Genomic DNA, 15329 nt, shown 5'->3' with positions numbered 1-15329 from the left:
TGCCCAGTCTGCTGGTGGAGGCAATTTATAAACTCAACCGTGATAACTGGGACAAGGGTACCAATCATGTATTCTACAAATATGTATTGGGCACCCACTGTGTGCCAAGCACTGGAAATCCAGCGGTGAGCTCAGGGATCCTGTAACAGTGCTTACATTCTCTTGGTGGGACAAGCTAGACAATCATAACACTTAGTATGCTGAATGGTGATGAGTGCCATGGAGAAATATAAAGCTATGAAGGAGTGTAAGAGAGAGGGGGTTGCAATATTAAACAGGATGGTCAGAGAGGCCCCCCCCCATGTTTTATGTTTATCAGTAGTTCATTGCTTTTTATTGCTGAACATTCACCCGTAGTATAAATATGTCACAATTAGACTATGCATGTTGACAGAAGGGAAGGCCTTTTGAAGACAAGCAAAGACTGAGAGAAGTTACAGGTGAGCCACATGAATAATAGGGAAAGCAGTAGGAACAAGTGCACGTGCAATGCGGTGGGATAATGACTGGTAGGTACAAGGAATAGCAGGGAGGCCAGAACAGCCAGAGGAGGGAGTTAGTGGGGAAGTATTAGGGGGTGAGGTCAGGTAAGAGGCATGGGGAGCAGCATCAGTAGAGGCCTAGAAGGCCATTATAAGGACTATATGGCTTTTATTCCGTGGGAAATGGGAGCCACTGAGGCATTTTAAAGAGAGTAACACCATCTTGCTGAAGTTTCATAAAGATCTCCAGGGAGGCTGGGGAGCCCAGAGCAGGTGCCCTGCCTCTGGTTGCGGAAGGAAGGCTTCCTGGAAGAATGGTATCTGAGGACCAGCAGATGTTGGCCAGGCCCTGTAGTGAGCACAAAGAAGCGTGCTTCAGGCAGAGGAAACAGCAGAGCTCAGTGAGGGAGGGAGGGAGCAGACACTCTCACGGAGCTGGGCGGGCCGGCCAGGGACGAGGCCCGCGGGATCAGCACTGGCTTGGAGGCTAAGCTCGGGTGGAAAGCAGAGCTGGTGGGCCGGGGCAGAGAGGAGAAGGAGCGGGAGTGGAGGGATGCGAGCCGGGCTACCAGGGAGAGGGCGAGGTACTCCGTAAGGAGGGTACCCGAGCCCCTAGGGGCGCGAGACTACAACCACCGCAATCCTCAGCGCCAGCAGTTCCGGCGTCGCCAAGTACCAGACCTGCGGCGACCCGGCGTGGGGTCACGTGGCTCTGGTACGTCACGTGGGCGAGTCAGGTGACGCTGCGGGGCGGTCCAACAGGCTGCGGGGTTGACGGTGGACGCAGGGACGCGGTTCAGTTCCGGACCCCCCAACCGAGCCCCGCTCTCTTTGCCGCCATGACGGGGCTAGTGCTGCTCTACTCTGGGGTCTTCGTGGCCTTCTGGGCCTGCATGGTCGTCGTGGGTGAGGCCGGGCCCTGGCGGGCGGGGCCGGCGCCGGGCCGAGCTGGAGCCCAGCGGGGAAGTGGGGTCTTGGGAGTACTGCTACCCCGGGCCCTGCCGCGCGCCTGTCCCGGGCTCTAGCCCCGACAGAAGAGACCTGGATCTCCAGCTGCTTGAGGCGGGGCGCCGGCGGGGGCCGATGGGGACCGCGAGCGCAGCTCTAGTGTTTCTGCCGCCTCTTTCCCCGGCACACTGCTGTGGTCCGTCTCTTGCTCCTGATCGGCCTGCCTGGGTCACGAGCCGGCTGCTCCAGTTCCTCTTTTCCCGATCGTTTTGCCTTCCCCCACCCACAGTTTGTTGGGTAAACAGCGGTTCAGACTGGGCTGGCTGGATCTGGTGAGGCCTTCCCAGACCTCTTTGTCCCTCCTCTCCTCCAGGGTATTTTGGTCTGCGGGTAGCTAGCTGCCCTTGGGAGGTCTCGATCTGGGAGGTGCAGTCACAGAGGGAGATACGTTACTGAGGGGGTGGCAGAAAATGGAGGCCTGAGCTGAGGGATGTGTATAGACAACTGTGCTTTCACGTGGGGCCCGCCTGCGGACTCTCCTTGACTTAGGTTCAGGCAGCTCTTCGGGAAGGTGGTGCATCAGCTGGTCAGCAACTTCTTGTCTAAGTTAGGGAGCTTCTCTTCAGGGAGGAGCCCCTAACCCCATTTTTCTTACTGCTTCAGGAATCTGCTACACCATTTTTGACTTGGGTTTCCGCTTTGATGTGGCATGGTAAGGGAGAGGATTTCCCTAGGAGAGTCTTTGCAACCTGCCTTCTCTGATCTGAACCCCCGACCCCACCCCACCCCACCCCACCCCTCAGCTGGCTGGGAAATAGGAAATGTTATGTCTCAGCATGCAGAACTGGTGGGATTGGAGGGGACACGGGGGTGGATTTTGTGCTCACTTCTCTACCAGAGCTGAATGCCTTCCTTTCTATCCGCACACCAGGTTCCTGACGGAGACTTCTCCCTTCATGTGGTCAAACCTGGGCATTGGCCTCGCTATCTCCTTGTCTGTGGTTGGGGCAGCATGGTGAGTTTTGGAGCCATGGGACCGAGTGAGGGACTGAATCATAGCAGGTGGTGTCATTGGGTTCTTAGTCACCTTGGGAGCAATGACAAATATGCGCTCTGCTCATTGGTTTCTTATCCATTTTCTAGGGGCATCTATATTACTGGCTCTTCCATCATTGGGGGAGGGGTGAAGGCCCCCAGGATCAAGACCAAGAACCTAGTCAGGTAAGTGTAAGACCCTTGGACTGTTGTCAGAACCAGTTGCATTTGGAGCTGCCTGTGTATATGACCTGACATGGTGCTCCTGACCAGCCTCCTGATGGGATGGGGTGTCAGTGAGGGAGAGGTGGCTGAAGAATCTGGAGAGAAAGGTTGGTTTCTTATCTCTTTCTTCCTCTCCTCCCCTACCTCCAATCCCCCACTGCCACTACCAGCATCATCTTCTGTGAGGCTGTGGCCATCTATGGCATCATCATGGCAATTGTCATTAGCAACATGGCTGAGGTATGGAGGACCAGGGTGGGGTGGGCATCCATTTCAGTATATTGCTTAGTGATGGTGGGGAGGGGGATGGAGTATGGGGTGGTATCTGATTACTTCTCTGCCTCCCTCAGCCTTTCAGTGCTACTGACCCCAAGGCCATTGGCCATCGAAACTACCATGCAGGTAGGTGGGTGTGTGGAGGCAAAAGGCTGGGGCTTCACAGCTTCTTCCCCATCCCATGCACCCTCCAGCTCAGACTCCTCATTTTGATAGTCCCCCACCTACTTTGGCCTGCTCTGCAGAGTTGGGGTGGTGGCTGGCCCCATTAGTTTGTGCTGGATTCTTGCCCTCATCTCTCCTTGTTTCTGGCTTGACCTCAGTGCTCCCTTTCCATCCCCGCAGGCTACTCCATGTTTGGGGCTGGCCTCACAGTGGGCCTGTCTAACCTCTTCTGCGGAGTCTGTGTGGGCATCGTGGGCAGTGGAGCCGCCCTGGCTGACGCGCAGAACCCCAGTCTCTTTGTAAAGATTCTCATCGTGGAGATCTTTGGCAGTGCCATCGGCCTCTTTGGGGTCATCGTTGCAATCCTTCAGGTGCTGAATCCCCCTGGGGAGCCTCTGCCCTTGTCCCCAACCCAGCCTCACCCTTCTGGAGGAGCCGCAGTGTACCCTTTTCAACCTGTAACCGTAGAACCCCTGAACAGCTTCCACACTGCATTCCCATCTTCTGGTTTTCCCCTTTTGAAGCCTTCCATTTATTTGTTTCCAGCTTGGTATCTGACAACTGTCTTTTTTTGTCTATTGTATTGTGTCTATATATGTTTCACTTAGCCTCTCTTTTCCTGTTCTGTTATTGTATCTGTCTCTCTGTTTCTTTGTAGTGTAGACCAGGTTGGGATCTTGTCTGTGTCTGTCTTGGTGTGAGTGACTTTCTCATGGCCTGTGGGTATCTATGCTGTCAGCAGGACAGCACATCTGAGGTGTGTGTATCTTGTTTGTTTGGAAATGTGTGAGTGTGGCTTAGGAGCAGCCTGAAGGTCTGAGTGTGACTGGGGGAGCCTGACTGGGGGAGCCTGACTGGGTTGACGTTCGGTGACTCTCACTGTCGGTATGCAGCTTCGGTCTGTCTGTCACGCAGTCCAGCTCTGTAGTTGTCTGTCTCTGTTCATCTGTGTTTGTCACAGCATGTCCATCCTGGTCCAGTTATCCGTGTTTTGTGGCCCCTCCATCCTGCCATGGGTTTGCTAGGTCTCATCTGTCATTTGTCACTGTCTAATTTATTTCTCTGTCCCTGCCTGATTTTTCCTGTTCTTTTTTTTTTTTGCAGACTTCCCGAGTGAAGATGGGTGACTAGATGATGTGTGTGGGTGGGGCCGTGCCCCACTCTTATTTATTTGTGGTTTTCCCGGGACAGCTGGAGTTGTGCCCCTTAGGCTTTCAGGGGGCTTAGTGTTCAGGGCTCTCCCCACACTCACTCCTCGCTGCGTCAACTTGGAGGCACTGCCTGGCTGGATCCTCAGTGTGGGAGTGGGCCGCTGATGACTATGTGCAGCTTTGCACCTGTGTCCCACCACCCCTGTAAACCATCTTCCCAGTGTTTGTGAAATAAAAGTGGTATTTGTCTGGGTCAGTGCCGCTTCTGATGCCTTCCTTCACCACCTCCTTTCACAGAGGGAGGGTAAACAGGTCTGTAAGCCTCAACCTCATGCCAGCCTCTTGCCAGCTTTCTGACTCATACACACTGTCTCTGCTCTGGACAGAGCTGGCTCTTGGGTGGGGAGGGAAGAATGCTGGGCTGAGGACTCTATAGCCCTGAACATCTTCATTGAAGGGAAGGAGGGATTCGGGATATGGACCCAGGTGTTTGTGTGGGAGGGAGGTGTCCTTCTAGTCCCATGCCCTCAGGGCTCTTGTCAGATCAGCCGCAAGTACTCACCCTACTCTACCCTCAGGTATCCATCACCTCTATGCCGTGGGGCTTGGAACGCATTCATTTACCTCCATGCATCTCAGCACCATCCCCCGTCAGTAACTAATTTGATCCCTTGTTTCCAGGGCCCTGTCCGGCTCCTCCCACTCCTGTCCAACCTCTTACCCAAGATCCTGTTACCCTAGAAGCCCCTGTCACACACTTCAGTCCACGCATTTGAGGGTCCTGTCCAACTAGCAGCCCCCTTTAATCATGTTCCCATGGATGAGTGGATAAATCCCTGACGCCCCTGCACGAGTCCACCTAACTTCCAAGTGCCCCTTTTTGGCTGAGTTCGCGCCCCAACCCAGACCAGACTCCACTCCTCCATAATGGGTTTGACCCATCCACACTCTGTCCGGTCCGGACTTCGAATCCAATCCCTTGGATGAGTCTGATCAATTTCTCCCGCCCCTCGCTCCGAGGCGCCTGGACGCTGGCAGGGCCTGGCGTCGGAGGCGCGCTGCGGGTGCAGGCGCGCTAGAGGCGGGGGCCGCGGGGGCGCGCGCGCGGGCGCGCCGGCCGGGCCTGCCCCTCCGAGGAGCCGTAGCGCGGGAGGGAGGCGGCAGCGCTGTGGTCCATCGGTCCGCGGGTCCGTGGGTCTGCCCGGCCGCCCGGCCCCGCCCTGCCCCCCGGGGCGGCTCGGCTCCATGGCCCGCGGCGGCGGCAGGCGGCGGCCCGGGGGCCGCGGGGGCCGCTGACCGGGCGGCGGGAGGCGGCGGGGCCGGGCCATGGGGGACGGAGCCGTCCGCAGCCGCCGGAGCCCGGAACGGAGCCCGGAACGGAGCCCGGAACCCAGCCCGAGCCGGAGCGGCACTCCCTGCTGAGCCCCGAGCGCCCGGTGAGAGCGGGGCGCGCGCGGCCCCCAGCCCGGGGCCCGGAGATTCCAGACCCGGCCCCGCGAGGGGCGCCTGAAGCGCGGCCCAGAGATCCCAGCCCAGGACCCGGTGAGAAGCGCTGGCGGCCAGACCCCGGCCTGGCGTCACCCCACCCTACCCCCAGCCCTTGGCTCCCCCCACCTGGGCTCCTCTGCCCGCCCCCAGCCAGCCTCCCTCATTGTCCGCGCTCACCCCGGCCTCGTGGCGTGGGGAGGCGCTCCACTCACGTTACCCTTTGCCTGGGCCCCCGCCCCACATCGTCTCCCCCAATCCACGCCCCCCCTACCCCAGGCTCCACACCCACCCGGTCTTTGCTGCCTCCTAGTCCTGGGGTGCCACGTGCTCAGGCCACTCAGCCTTCCAGCCCCGCCCAAACGCACCTTGCAGCCTGGCCGGCAGCCTGACCCAGAACCCCTGCCCCGGAGGGAGGGGGTGGGAGTGTTTGCACGTGGGTCCGGGTGTTGTGAGCTGCCCAGGGGCCTGTATGTATGGCTGAGTTAAGTCCAGGAGCAGTGGCTTTGTTTATGCGTGCGTGACTCTGTGCATTTCTGTTACTGTCACCCGGGCATGTCTGTGACTGTATGTAGTTCTCTGTGTGCAGGCAACTGTAGCTGGGACCGAGGGTGCCTGTGCAGTTGTGTGATATTATGTTTCTGTGAGTGAGACTCACCCTGCCCCCTGAAGCAAGCCAGAAACCCTCCTAGGAGCGTTACTGCTGTGTTGGACCCACAGCTAGAGCCAGGGCCCAGTCAAGACTCTCTTCTAACATGCTGTCTCCAGGGCCCAAGCGTTCCCCTTTCTGGGAATTAGAACCAGAGGTGCTGGGCAGGCCCCGGGGAGTTCATCCCAATCCTTGAGGTCTTAGGGAAGGGGTGTCCCATGCCCCCCCCCCTGTATTTTGACCTCTTGCTCCAGAGGGAAGGGATCCCATAAACATCTTGTTCAAATTTGGGCCGCCTGGATGCTGAGGGCCACTTCCTAGCCTGGTCCCAGATGGCCTGACCTGCTTGCCACTGGGAGCTGTCCAACCAAACCACTGTCCACCATGTTCTCAGGAGGACTAAATGAAGCCGTGAGTACAAAGCACTCTTGCATGGTAGGTACTCGGTAAATGGTCTCCCTTCCCCAGGTCTTGAGTCCTGGGTTGAGGATGCTGGCCTATGGGATGTTTGTTCTCTGGGGCACAGAGAACACTTGTGGGTCTGTAGGTAAATGTGTTTCCGTGTTCATGTATGAACCAGTGTGATCAGAGGTCACATGTCCATGTTCCTGGGCATCCACGGGGGCATGTGTGAAGTTGTGCTGTGAGGACATATACCTGAGTGTGAGGGTGCACGAGGCTGTACTTGTGTGTGTGTGTCAGTGAGGACAAGGAAGGTAGGCATGTGTGGGTTAGTGCTCAGGTGTATACAGGTGATTGAGTAGTGAGTTGCCAGGGAGTGTGTCATGTGTCTGTTTGCTGTAAGTCTATGAGTGTCAAAGCATGAGGATGTGGGTCTGAGAGTATGAACAGTGGGCAAGAGGTGGTGGGTGGCCTTGCCTCCTCCAGTCCTGACCTGCTGGGTCTGTTTCTCTCCTACCCCTGCCCAGGCCGGCGGCCGGATGCCCGGGCCCATCGGGCAGGCCGGTGGCCGCCTGCGGGATGAGCAGACTGCTGGGGGGGACGCTGGAGCGCGTCTGCAAGGCCGTGCTCCTTCTCTGCCTGCTGCACTTCCTTGTGGCCGTCATCCTCTACTTTGACGTCTACGCTCAGCACTTGGCCTTCTTCAGCCGCTTCAGTGTGCGCGGCCCCACCCGTGCCCTCCACCCAGTTGCCAGCAGCAGCACCAACTGCTCTCGGCCTAACACCACTGTCCCCAGCTCCGGGCTTCCTGAGGCTCCCAGCGCCCGGCCAGGCCCCACGGCTCCTGTCCTGCCACCCTGTCCTGACTCACCACCTGGTCTTGGTGAGCCTGCAGGGTGGGGCTCACCTCCAGGGTTGGGCAGAGGATGGGGGACTGGAGTCTTGCTCAGGGTGGGGGAGTGCCAAGGGTCCAGGTGTGTTGGAAGAGGGCTATTTCAGGGGCTCACTTGCCCACCCCAGGCAGAGGGAGAGGGCTTGGCGTCCCTGGGTTCTGATGAAGTCCTAATCCCTGCCTGTAGTGGGCCGACTGCTGATTGAGTTCACCTCACCCATGCCACTGGAGCGGGTGCAGAGGGAGAACCCTGGCGTGCTCCTGGGCGGCCGCTACACACCGCCCGACTGCACACCTGCCCAGACCGTGGCGGTCATCATCCCCTTTCGACACCGGGAGCACCACCTACGCTACTGGCTCCACTACCTGCACCCCATCCTCAGGCGACAGCGGCTGCGCTATGGCATCTACGTCATCAACCAGGTGTGCTGCCTGTGGCCCCCAGGCCGGCCCCTAGCCACCAGGGAACCTGTGCGCCCCTGTGGGTGCAGGGCCCACATGCCTGTTGGTGCATCCATGGGGTCAGGGGCATTTGTGGGCGCTTGTCTGCCTGTGTTCATGTGGACATGTGAATGTAATTGTGGGGGTACGTGTTGGTCAGGGCGTGTGGAGGCAGGTTTGCTTGTGCATTCAGGGAAGTACATCTGTGTGAATGTTGGTGTGCACACTGCCAGATGTGTGTGTAGCCTCAGTGGAGATGGGAGCCATTGTCCACCCTTGGTAAGCCCCACCCCATGGTGGTGGCGGCTTTGGGTGTGCTGGCTATGGGATGTTGAGGGCCTGAGTAGAGGGAGAGTTAGACCCTGAAAGAGGGATTGAGTCTGCCTTAGGGCCAAGTGCAGAGCACAGCTGAGGTCCAGGAGTTCAGCTTGGCCTCTGAGCCCTGCCACGGGCCTGGCTGGGGCTGGCTGCCGGGGCCTGGAAAGGATCTAAGACAGGCCCTCCTCCCCACAGAGAATTCCCAGACTTGAACTTGGATCCCTTGAGACTCCAGAATGATAATGTGTGACTGGCGTTGGAGCAGGGGGCTGTGGGGCCACCAAGGGGCCTGGGCCAGCCCTGGGGTGAGGAAGTATTGATTGAGAAGGGTCTTGAGGGTTGAACAGGCATCAGCCGGTGGAGTGACTTGGGGAGGCGAGCGTTACCAGCAGAGGGGCCTGGAGACCCCAAGCCCAACAAGAGAGCTGTGCTTATGTGTTGGGGAACTGTTGGCTGAGGGATGGGGTCCAATATGTAAGGTGGGTAGCAGAGGTGAGGTTGGAGTCGCTGGTGGAGGCAAAATCCAGAAAGGTCTTAGGAGGCATCTTAAACAGCTGAATTCTAGCCTGAAAGTGGTGTTTCCAGCCTAAAAGTGATGGGGCACCATTGTAAGGTTTTAAGGAGAAAATGATGTGTACGTTTACTTACTAGACAGATTGCATGTGGGGAATGGGATGGAAGGGGAGCCTCAAGGAACGGGGTCCAGTTGGGAAGAGGCTGCGATCGATGTTCAGGAAAGAAATGGTGAACACGAGCTGGGCAGTAGTCGTGTGGGTAAGGGGAGCGATTTATGCAAATAGTGGAGAGTAAGGGAAAGAGACGTGGGACACCTCGCGGGGTTCCATCCTGACTGTTCTGTGTGTGGATGGCTGTGCCTGTGAGTGGGATGGGAACACAGGATCAGGCTGGGTCTGGGGGAGAGTGAGACTGAATTTTTTTTCCCGTGTGATGAATTTAAGTGCCCATGGGAAGTATCACAGGAAGGCTTAGCAGGCAGTCGGACAAGTGAGTCAACCTCAGAGTGAGGTCTAAGGTGGAGAGAAGGATCTGGGAGCCACGAGTATGTAGATGGTCCCCAAACCAGCAATGTCCGACCTGCCCTGGGGGCCTGGGAGCTGAGAGGAGAAAGCCAGCACAAGGGACCGGGGTGGGGATGGGCGGTGCAGGGAGAGACTGCCGTAGAGTCTGCGAAGGTTGGCCAGAAAGGTTCGAGGAGACCTGAGGGAGCATGGTGTCCCAGAAGCCCAGGAATAAGTGTTGAGAAGGAAGCGTAGCAGCTGCGTGAGCGCTGCCGGGGGAGGAAGGAAGGATGTGGACCCAGAAGCGTCCAGTGGATTTAGCAACAAGGTGGGCCCAGCAAGAGCCATTTCAGGGGCATGGTGGGGGCGGGAGCAGATTGCAGTGGGTTGCAGAAGGAATCAGATTTGACAAAATGGAAGTAGCCAATTGGAGACAACTCTATTAAAAAAAAAAAAAACCCTCTGCGGAGAAGGGAAGGCAAAAGGTAGGGCCATGGCTAGAGGGAGAGTTTTCTTGGGATGGAAGAGACTTGAGCATGTTTATGGGCCCTGTGGGAGGGTTCCTGGGTGGTGAGGGAGGTTAAGGAATGCTGATGAGCTGGGGAGAATGGACAGTTATTCCAAGGGCTGGTGAAAGAGAAGGTTCAAGGGAAGGAGGAGAGAGAGAAGGTGAAGCTGAGCCCTTCAGGGTCCAGGGTAGCAGCACCCCCTCGCGCCCAGGCTGGCTGGTGGAGAACAGGAGCTACCATTCCTCCTCTCCTTCCAGTAGGTCCCACTTGAAGACCCCCCCTCACCAGGAGCCTCTCTGGTTCCAGCCTGGAGATCATGGGTTGGGGCTGGGGGCTCAGGGGCCAGCTCCTTCCATGGAAAACTCCTTGCTCTGGAGGCCAGCCTCAAGGAGACCTGGCCCCGCAGCCCCATTTCCAGGGGACTCCAAAATCACCATTTCTTGTCATCTTTTGGGGGAGACGAATGAAGCCCGGTCCTGTCCTGGTCTCAGAGGCTGCCCAGGGGATTGGATGTGGATCCACGTGAGCTGGAGTGACAGGTGGCCAGGGTTTAGTGGCTCAGTCCCCATGGTCTCTGGATTTTAGACGCTGGTCACTTGGGGGCATGCTTTTTTCATCTCACTTAGGGATGGTGCTCAGGGCCGCTCACCTCTAGGATCCTCACTGGCATGAAGAAGAAGCCTGGCACCAAGGACAGGGCCTCAGGGCATGTTTGAATGAATGAATGAAACAGGAGTTCTAAGTTACAAGAGTCTGAATGGACCCTGGTATAAGTGAAGCCTATGGGAGAGAATGAGTAATTATACTGGGGTAGGGAGGTATGGTCAGGGAGGCCTTTCCAGACATGAGTTGGACAAGCAGAGAAAGAGCATTCCAGGTGGAGGGAACTGCTGACACCAAGGCCTGGAGGCAAGAAAGAGTCTGGTGTGCCCTGGGGTTGCAGAGGAATGTAGTATAGCAGGGCCTTGGGGTCTGAGGGCAGTGGCCAGAGAGGAGACAGGAGCCAAATCATGAAAAGCTGGGGAAGGCCAGGTCCAGGATGAGGAGCTGGACTTGATCCCAAGAGTGTGGAGGAGCGATGATGGGGTGGATGGGATAGTGCTAGGCCCCGGGGACCGCTCTAGACAGTGGAAAAGTGGCAGGTGCCTGCCAGTCTCAGGCTCAGAGCTGACCTGTCCCCTCCACCAACCCCAGCACGGTGAGGACACCTTCAACCGGGCCAAGCTGCTCAATGTGGGTTTCCTAGAGGCACTGAAGGAGGACGCCACCTACGACTGCTTCATCTTCAGTGACGTGGACCTGGTCCCCATGGATGACCGCAACCTGTACCGCTGTGGTGATCAGCCCCGCCACTTCGCCATTGCCATGGACAAGTTCGGCTTCCGGTGAGGGCTCCCTTCTTGGCTAGACTCAGGCCTCCCCGCCTCACCGTCCCGACTGCCTCCACCCCACCTGGCTGGGAGCCAGGGCCTCCCTTGCTGCAGGACCCCCTGTCTCTGGACCTCCATCCCTCCTGGATTCACCTCAGGCCCCTCACTGACGCCTGACTTCTGTGCCCCAGGCTGCCCTACGCTGGCTACTTTGGAGGTGTGTCAGGCCTGAGTAAAGCCCAGTTCCTGAGAATCAACGGCTTCCCCAACGAGTACTGGGGCTGGGGTGGTGAGGATGACGACATCTTCAACCGGTGAGCAGGGACGGGCTGGGGCCTAGACTGGGTGTGCGAGAGTGGGTGGCATAGACTGGGTGGGGCCCTTTGCCCTTCCTGGTACCTGCTCCAGCCCATCTGTCCCCGTCCCCAGGATCTCCCTGACTGGGATGAAGATCTCGCGCCCAGACATCCGCATAGGCCGCTACCGCATGATCAAGCACGACCGGGACAAGCATAACGAGCCCAACCCTCAGAGGTGACCCCCAGCGCCCCTGACCCCAACCCACCCTTACTGCATAGAGGTGATGCCCTAGTGCCACTGAGCCCCCGAGGTGATCCCAAGGCCCCTGACCCTTGACTCCTAGAGATGACTCCCAGCGCCCTGATCCCTGTTCCCCAGTCCCCAGCTCAGCCTCACCCCAGAAGACTCTCTCCTCTGGCCTGACTCCTAAAAAGAACTAAAATTTAAGGGCAGGGCTTAAATCATCATTGAGTAGATTGCATTCCTCTCGGTGCCCCCACAGACCTCACTTGTGCCAGAGCAGATAGGATGAGAGACTGTGGGCACTGGGCACAATTCCTGGGCCTCGGGACCCAACAAAGGTGGCTTGGGCAGTATGGGGCAGGAATGGAAAGACATTGCTGAGCCGTCTGAGATTGGAGTAGGCGGTTCCTTTCTGAGGAGGAAGCAACACTGGGTGTCTGGTGCCGGCTGGGAGAATGCCTGGGAGGGCACGTGACATTAGATGGGGTGAGGGGGCCCAGAGCAGTCATACCCAATCTCTGTTGGATAGCCCACGTGAAGTTCATTCTAAGAGGAAGACAGGCTGCTACAGCACAAGGTGATCAGGGCAAGGTGCTGTCCTGACAAAAGGGAGTGATGGAGGAGGTGATGGTCAATAGGGGTTTGAAAAGAGTTATTTATTCTGCAGATATTTGTCATACACCTACCTTGGGCACAGTGCTATATTCACCAGGCTGATGGGGGAGGCCAGTTTGGATAAAAGGAATAGTGTGTGTGGGAGTCTGGAATGTAAACGTCCATTGTATGTGCTGAGAGTCTGAAACTCTTTGGTATTACAGTCTGAAAGCTGGGAGGGATGGGAGAGGGGTCCATACTGATCCCAGACTGGGAGTTTCACTTTTGTCCAGGGGTGCTGAGGAGTCATGGAAGGGCTTTCAGTGGGGAAGGGGCATGATCATGAGATTTACATTAAGAAGGATCACTCTTTGAGTTTGAAGAAGGTGAAGGGCTGGCAGGGCTGCTGGGTGGACCAGGAGGAAGCAGATTGAGCCCGAAGGAATCGATGGAGCCCAGGGGGTATGCTGGCTATGAGGCTGCCGTGCCTCCACTGGAACAGGAGGAATGTTCTGCTCTGGAGCCAGGGCGTAAGAGTGCGGAGGGAGGCAGTAGCACTATGGGAGGTTGATATTTGGCAGAAGCAGGAAGCACCTGGTGTCCAGGGAGTTGATGAAAAAGCAGTTCAGATGAAAACCGTGGTGAGCAAGGCAGGGTCGACAGGCTGGGAAAAGAGGGGCTTGAGGGCATCTGACGGGGAGAGCTCAGTGTTGGTCTGGCTCTGGAGAGGGATCTGAACTCAGCTCAGGACTGGGAGGATCAAAACAGTTGGGATGAGGGTGGGAGAGGAGCTCTGGAAGCACAAGCCGGGAGCCATGCTCCCGTTTCAGGAATAGGGCGTCTAGGTGCCATCCTCAGTGATGTCTGCCTTTGCCTGGGGAAGTGGCAAGCTAGCAAGATGTCTCTGGCTTAAGGAACTCTGTGGATGCTGGTTTCATCTACCTAGTTGCTTTTGCCTCAAATCTAGGAGTTCTCCTGGGTTCTTCTTTCCCTCACTGTATATGTCCATACCATCAGCAGGTCAATCAGTGCCACTCCCCAAACATATATGAGCTCGTCCGCGTGTCCCTTTTCCTCTGCCCTAGTGCAGCCTCTGTCATCTTGCCCGGCTGGTTTCCCATCTTCCCTCTTCAGTAGTTCATGTTCTCTGTCCCTCCCTTCTCCCAAACTGGGCTAAAAATCCTTCAGTGTCTTCTCACTCACAGAATAAAAAACTGCGTCCTCTAATTTACAGAGGCCTGTCCATATACGCTCTAACCACCAAGCTAATCTTAATCTGTTTTTCTCCTTGGCCCATTAAGCTCTGGCCACTCAGCTGTGCAAATTCTCATTTCCAGTTTAGGGTCAGCATGTACTGTTACCTCTGCCTGGAATGCTCTTCCCCTGCTGTCAGCTTGATTGTCCCATACTTACCCCTTCCATGGCAATCACTTCTCCTGTCTTCTTTAGCACTCCGATGTGTTCCTTGTGTGTTACCTGTCCATTACCACTGTTTCTTAGTGGAACAGTCTTGCTGTGAGAGGAAAGACTTTGCTGCCCTGTTCATGGCTGTGTCCCTGGTGCTTAGAGTAGGCTGACACATAAATAGATGGTGACGGGGTGACTGAAGGATGAGGAACAGAGAAGGTGGCACAGAGAGTAAAGATAATGCATCTGATAAAGACATGTTGCATTTGAGGTGGTGGTAGAGTGCCCCATGTCTGGATCTGAGATGAGAGAAAGATTGGTGAGGGTGTCATGATTCTGGACTCAAGGGGGTGAGCTCTTTGTTGTGAGGGTAGATACAAGACCCAAAGGGCTCCAGGCAGGTGGAGGGTGGAAAGGGTGGCAAGGAGAACCAAGTCACCCCTGGAAGAAGCCAGGATGGCATGAGCCTTGGCCGCAGTGATCTCTATTGGGTTTGATGGTGAGCCCTGATCTGGATCCACTTCCATCCTATCTAGGTTTACCAAGATTCAAAACACGAAGCTGACCATGAAGCGGGACGGCATTGGGTCAGTGCGGTACCAGGTTTTGGAGGTGTCTCGGCAACCGCTCTTCACCAATATCACAGTGGACATTGGGCGGCCACCATCATGGCCCCCTCGGGGCTGACGCTAATGGACAAAGGCTTCCAGTGCCAAGGATTGCCTGCCAGAGGACTGACCTACAGCCTGGCTGGCGGCTGCCCTGTGGGGGATCCCGCAGGACTGAGACTGTGGGCTCTGTTTTCTGAGGGTCTTCAGGAGGCCCCCAGCTGCACCTGGAAGTTTCAGAACCTACTTTGGGGGGCTTCCATCCTGGGCAGGCCCCTCAAGTGTGGCCCTCTATGGGGTCAACCCTTCTTCCTGCTCCTCCCTCCCTAGTCCAGCCCCACCTCACTGTCAGGGTTGGGCCAGCCCCTGCACTGCCTCACCGAGTGGCCTGGGCCAGGTCACTCCACCTCTCTGTGCCTCAGTTTCCCCCCCCTTGAGTCCCCTAGGGCCTGGAAGAGTGGGAGGTATGACTAGGGGCAATGTTGCTTCCAGGGGGAATTCTCAGACCTGGGGATCCCCCACGCTCCCAGGGGAGGGGAAACCTTTTTCATTCAACATTGTAGGGGGCAAACTCCAGTGCGCCCCCTGCTGAGGAGCAGCCCCAGGAGGGGACCAGAGGGGGTGCTGTGTCGCTGTCTGGGATCTTGGGGTTGGGCTTTGCATGGGGGGCGAGTGGGGCTTGGATCAGTCAATCTGGTTCCCGCCTCCCCCTCTCAGAGAGAAGGCAGTAGCCCCAGGGCCGGCTCGTGTTTGTACATTGCACAGAAACTTGTGTGGGTGCTTTAGTAAAAAACGTGAATGGAGCAGCCC

The 15329-nt window shown here is 57.1% G+C and overlaps 2 protein-coding genes across 3 annotated transcripts; both read left to right on the top strand.

Moving 5' to 3' along the window:
* Positions 1-1207: 1207 nt before the first annotated feature.
* ATP6V0B (ATPase H+ transporting V0 subunit b) lies at positions 1208-4538 on the top strand. The gene is made up of 8 exons (XM_006200376.4): positions 1208-1388; positions 2094-2142; positions 2362-2445; positions 2574-2651; positions 2861-2930; positions 3041-3092; positions 3312-3502; positions 4236-4538. Exons 1-8 carry the CDS (start codon positions 1322-1324, stop codon positions 4260-4262), a joined length of 618 nt encoding a protein of 205 aa, XP_006200438.1. The 5' UTR covers positions 1208-1321; the 3' UTR covers positions 4263-4538.
* Positions 4539-5380: 842 nt separating this feature from the next.
* Positions 5381-15322, top strand: B4GALT2 (beta-1,4-galactosyltransferase 2). Of its 2 annotated transcripts, XM_072974591.1 has the most exons (8): positions 5381-5824; positions 6671-6827; positions 7346-7701; positions 7898-8133; positions 11192-11382; positions 11559-11681; positions 11797-11901; positions 14448-15322. In XM_072974591.1, exons 2-8 carry the CDS (start codon positions 6820-6822, stop codon positions 14596-14598), a joined length of 1170 nt encoding a protein of 389 aa, XP_072830692.1. In that variant the 5' UTR covers positions 5381-5824; positions 6671-6819; the 3' UTR covers positions 14599-15322. The 2 variants fall into 2 exon arrangements, with proteins under 2 accessions (XP_072830692.1, XP_072830693.1); XM_072974592.1 differs by lacking the exon at positions 6671-6827.
* Positions 15323-15329: the final 7 nt, after the last annotated feature.

The sequence above is a fragment of the Vicugna pacos genome, chromosome 13 (genome assembly GCF_048564905.1).
Source record: "Vicugna pacos chromosome 13, VicPac4, whole genome shotgun sequence".
NCBI classification, from domain to species: Eukaryota; Metazoa; Chordata; class Mammalia; order Artiodactyla; family Camelidae; genus Vicugna; species Vicugna pacos.
Note: the sequence above shows the minus strand (reverse complement) of the source record. Positions and strands in the feature narration are given on the sequence as shown.

Bases quoted from the DNA above. Each gene is read 5' to 3' on its own strand.
- B4GALT2 (XM_072974591.1), top strand. The intron at 7,702-7,897 runs GTGAGCCTGCAG...CCCTGCCTGTAG, and splicing joins TGACTCACCACCTGGTCTTG to TGGGCCGACTGCTGATTGAG. The intron at 11,383-11,558 runs GTGAGGGCTCCC...TCTGTGCCCCAG, and splicing joins ATGGACAAGTTCGGCTTCCG to GCTGCCCTACGCTGGCTACT.
- ATP6V0B (XM_006200376.4), top strand. From the start codon at position 1,322: ATGACGGGGCTAGTGCTGCTCTACTCTGGGGTCTTCGTGGCCTTCTGG. The intron at 2,446-2,573 runs GTGAGTTTTGGA...TCCATTTTCTAG, and splicing joins TCTGTGGTTGGGGCAGCATG to GGGCATCTATATTACTGGCT. The intron at 3,093-3,311 runs GTAGGTGGGTGT...CCATCCCCGCAG, and splicing joins CCATCGAAACTACCATGCAG to GCTACTCCATGTTTGGGGCT.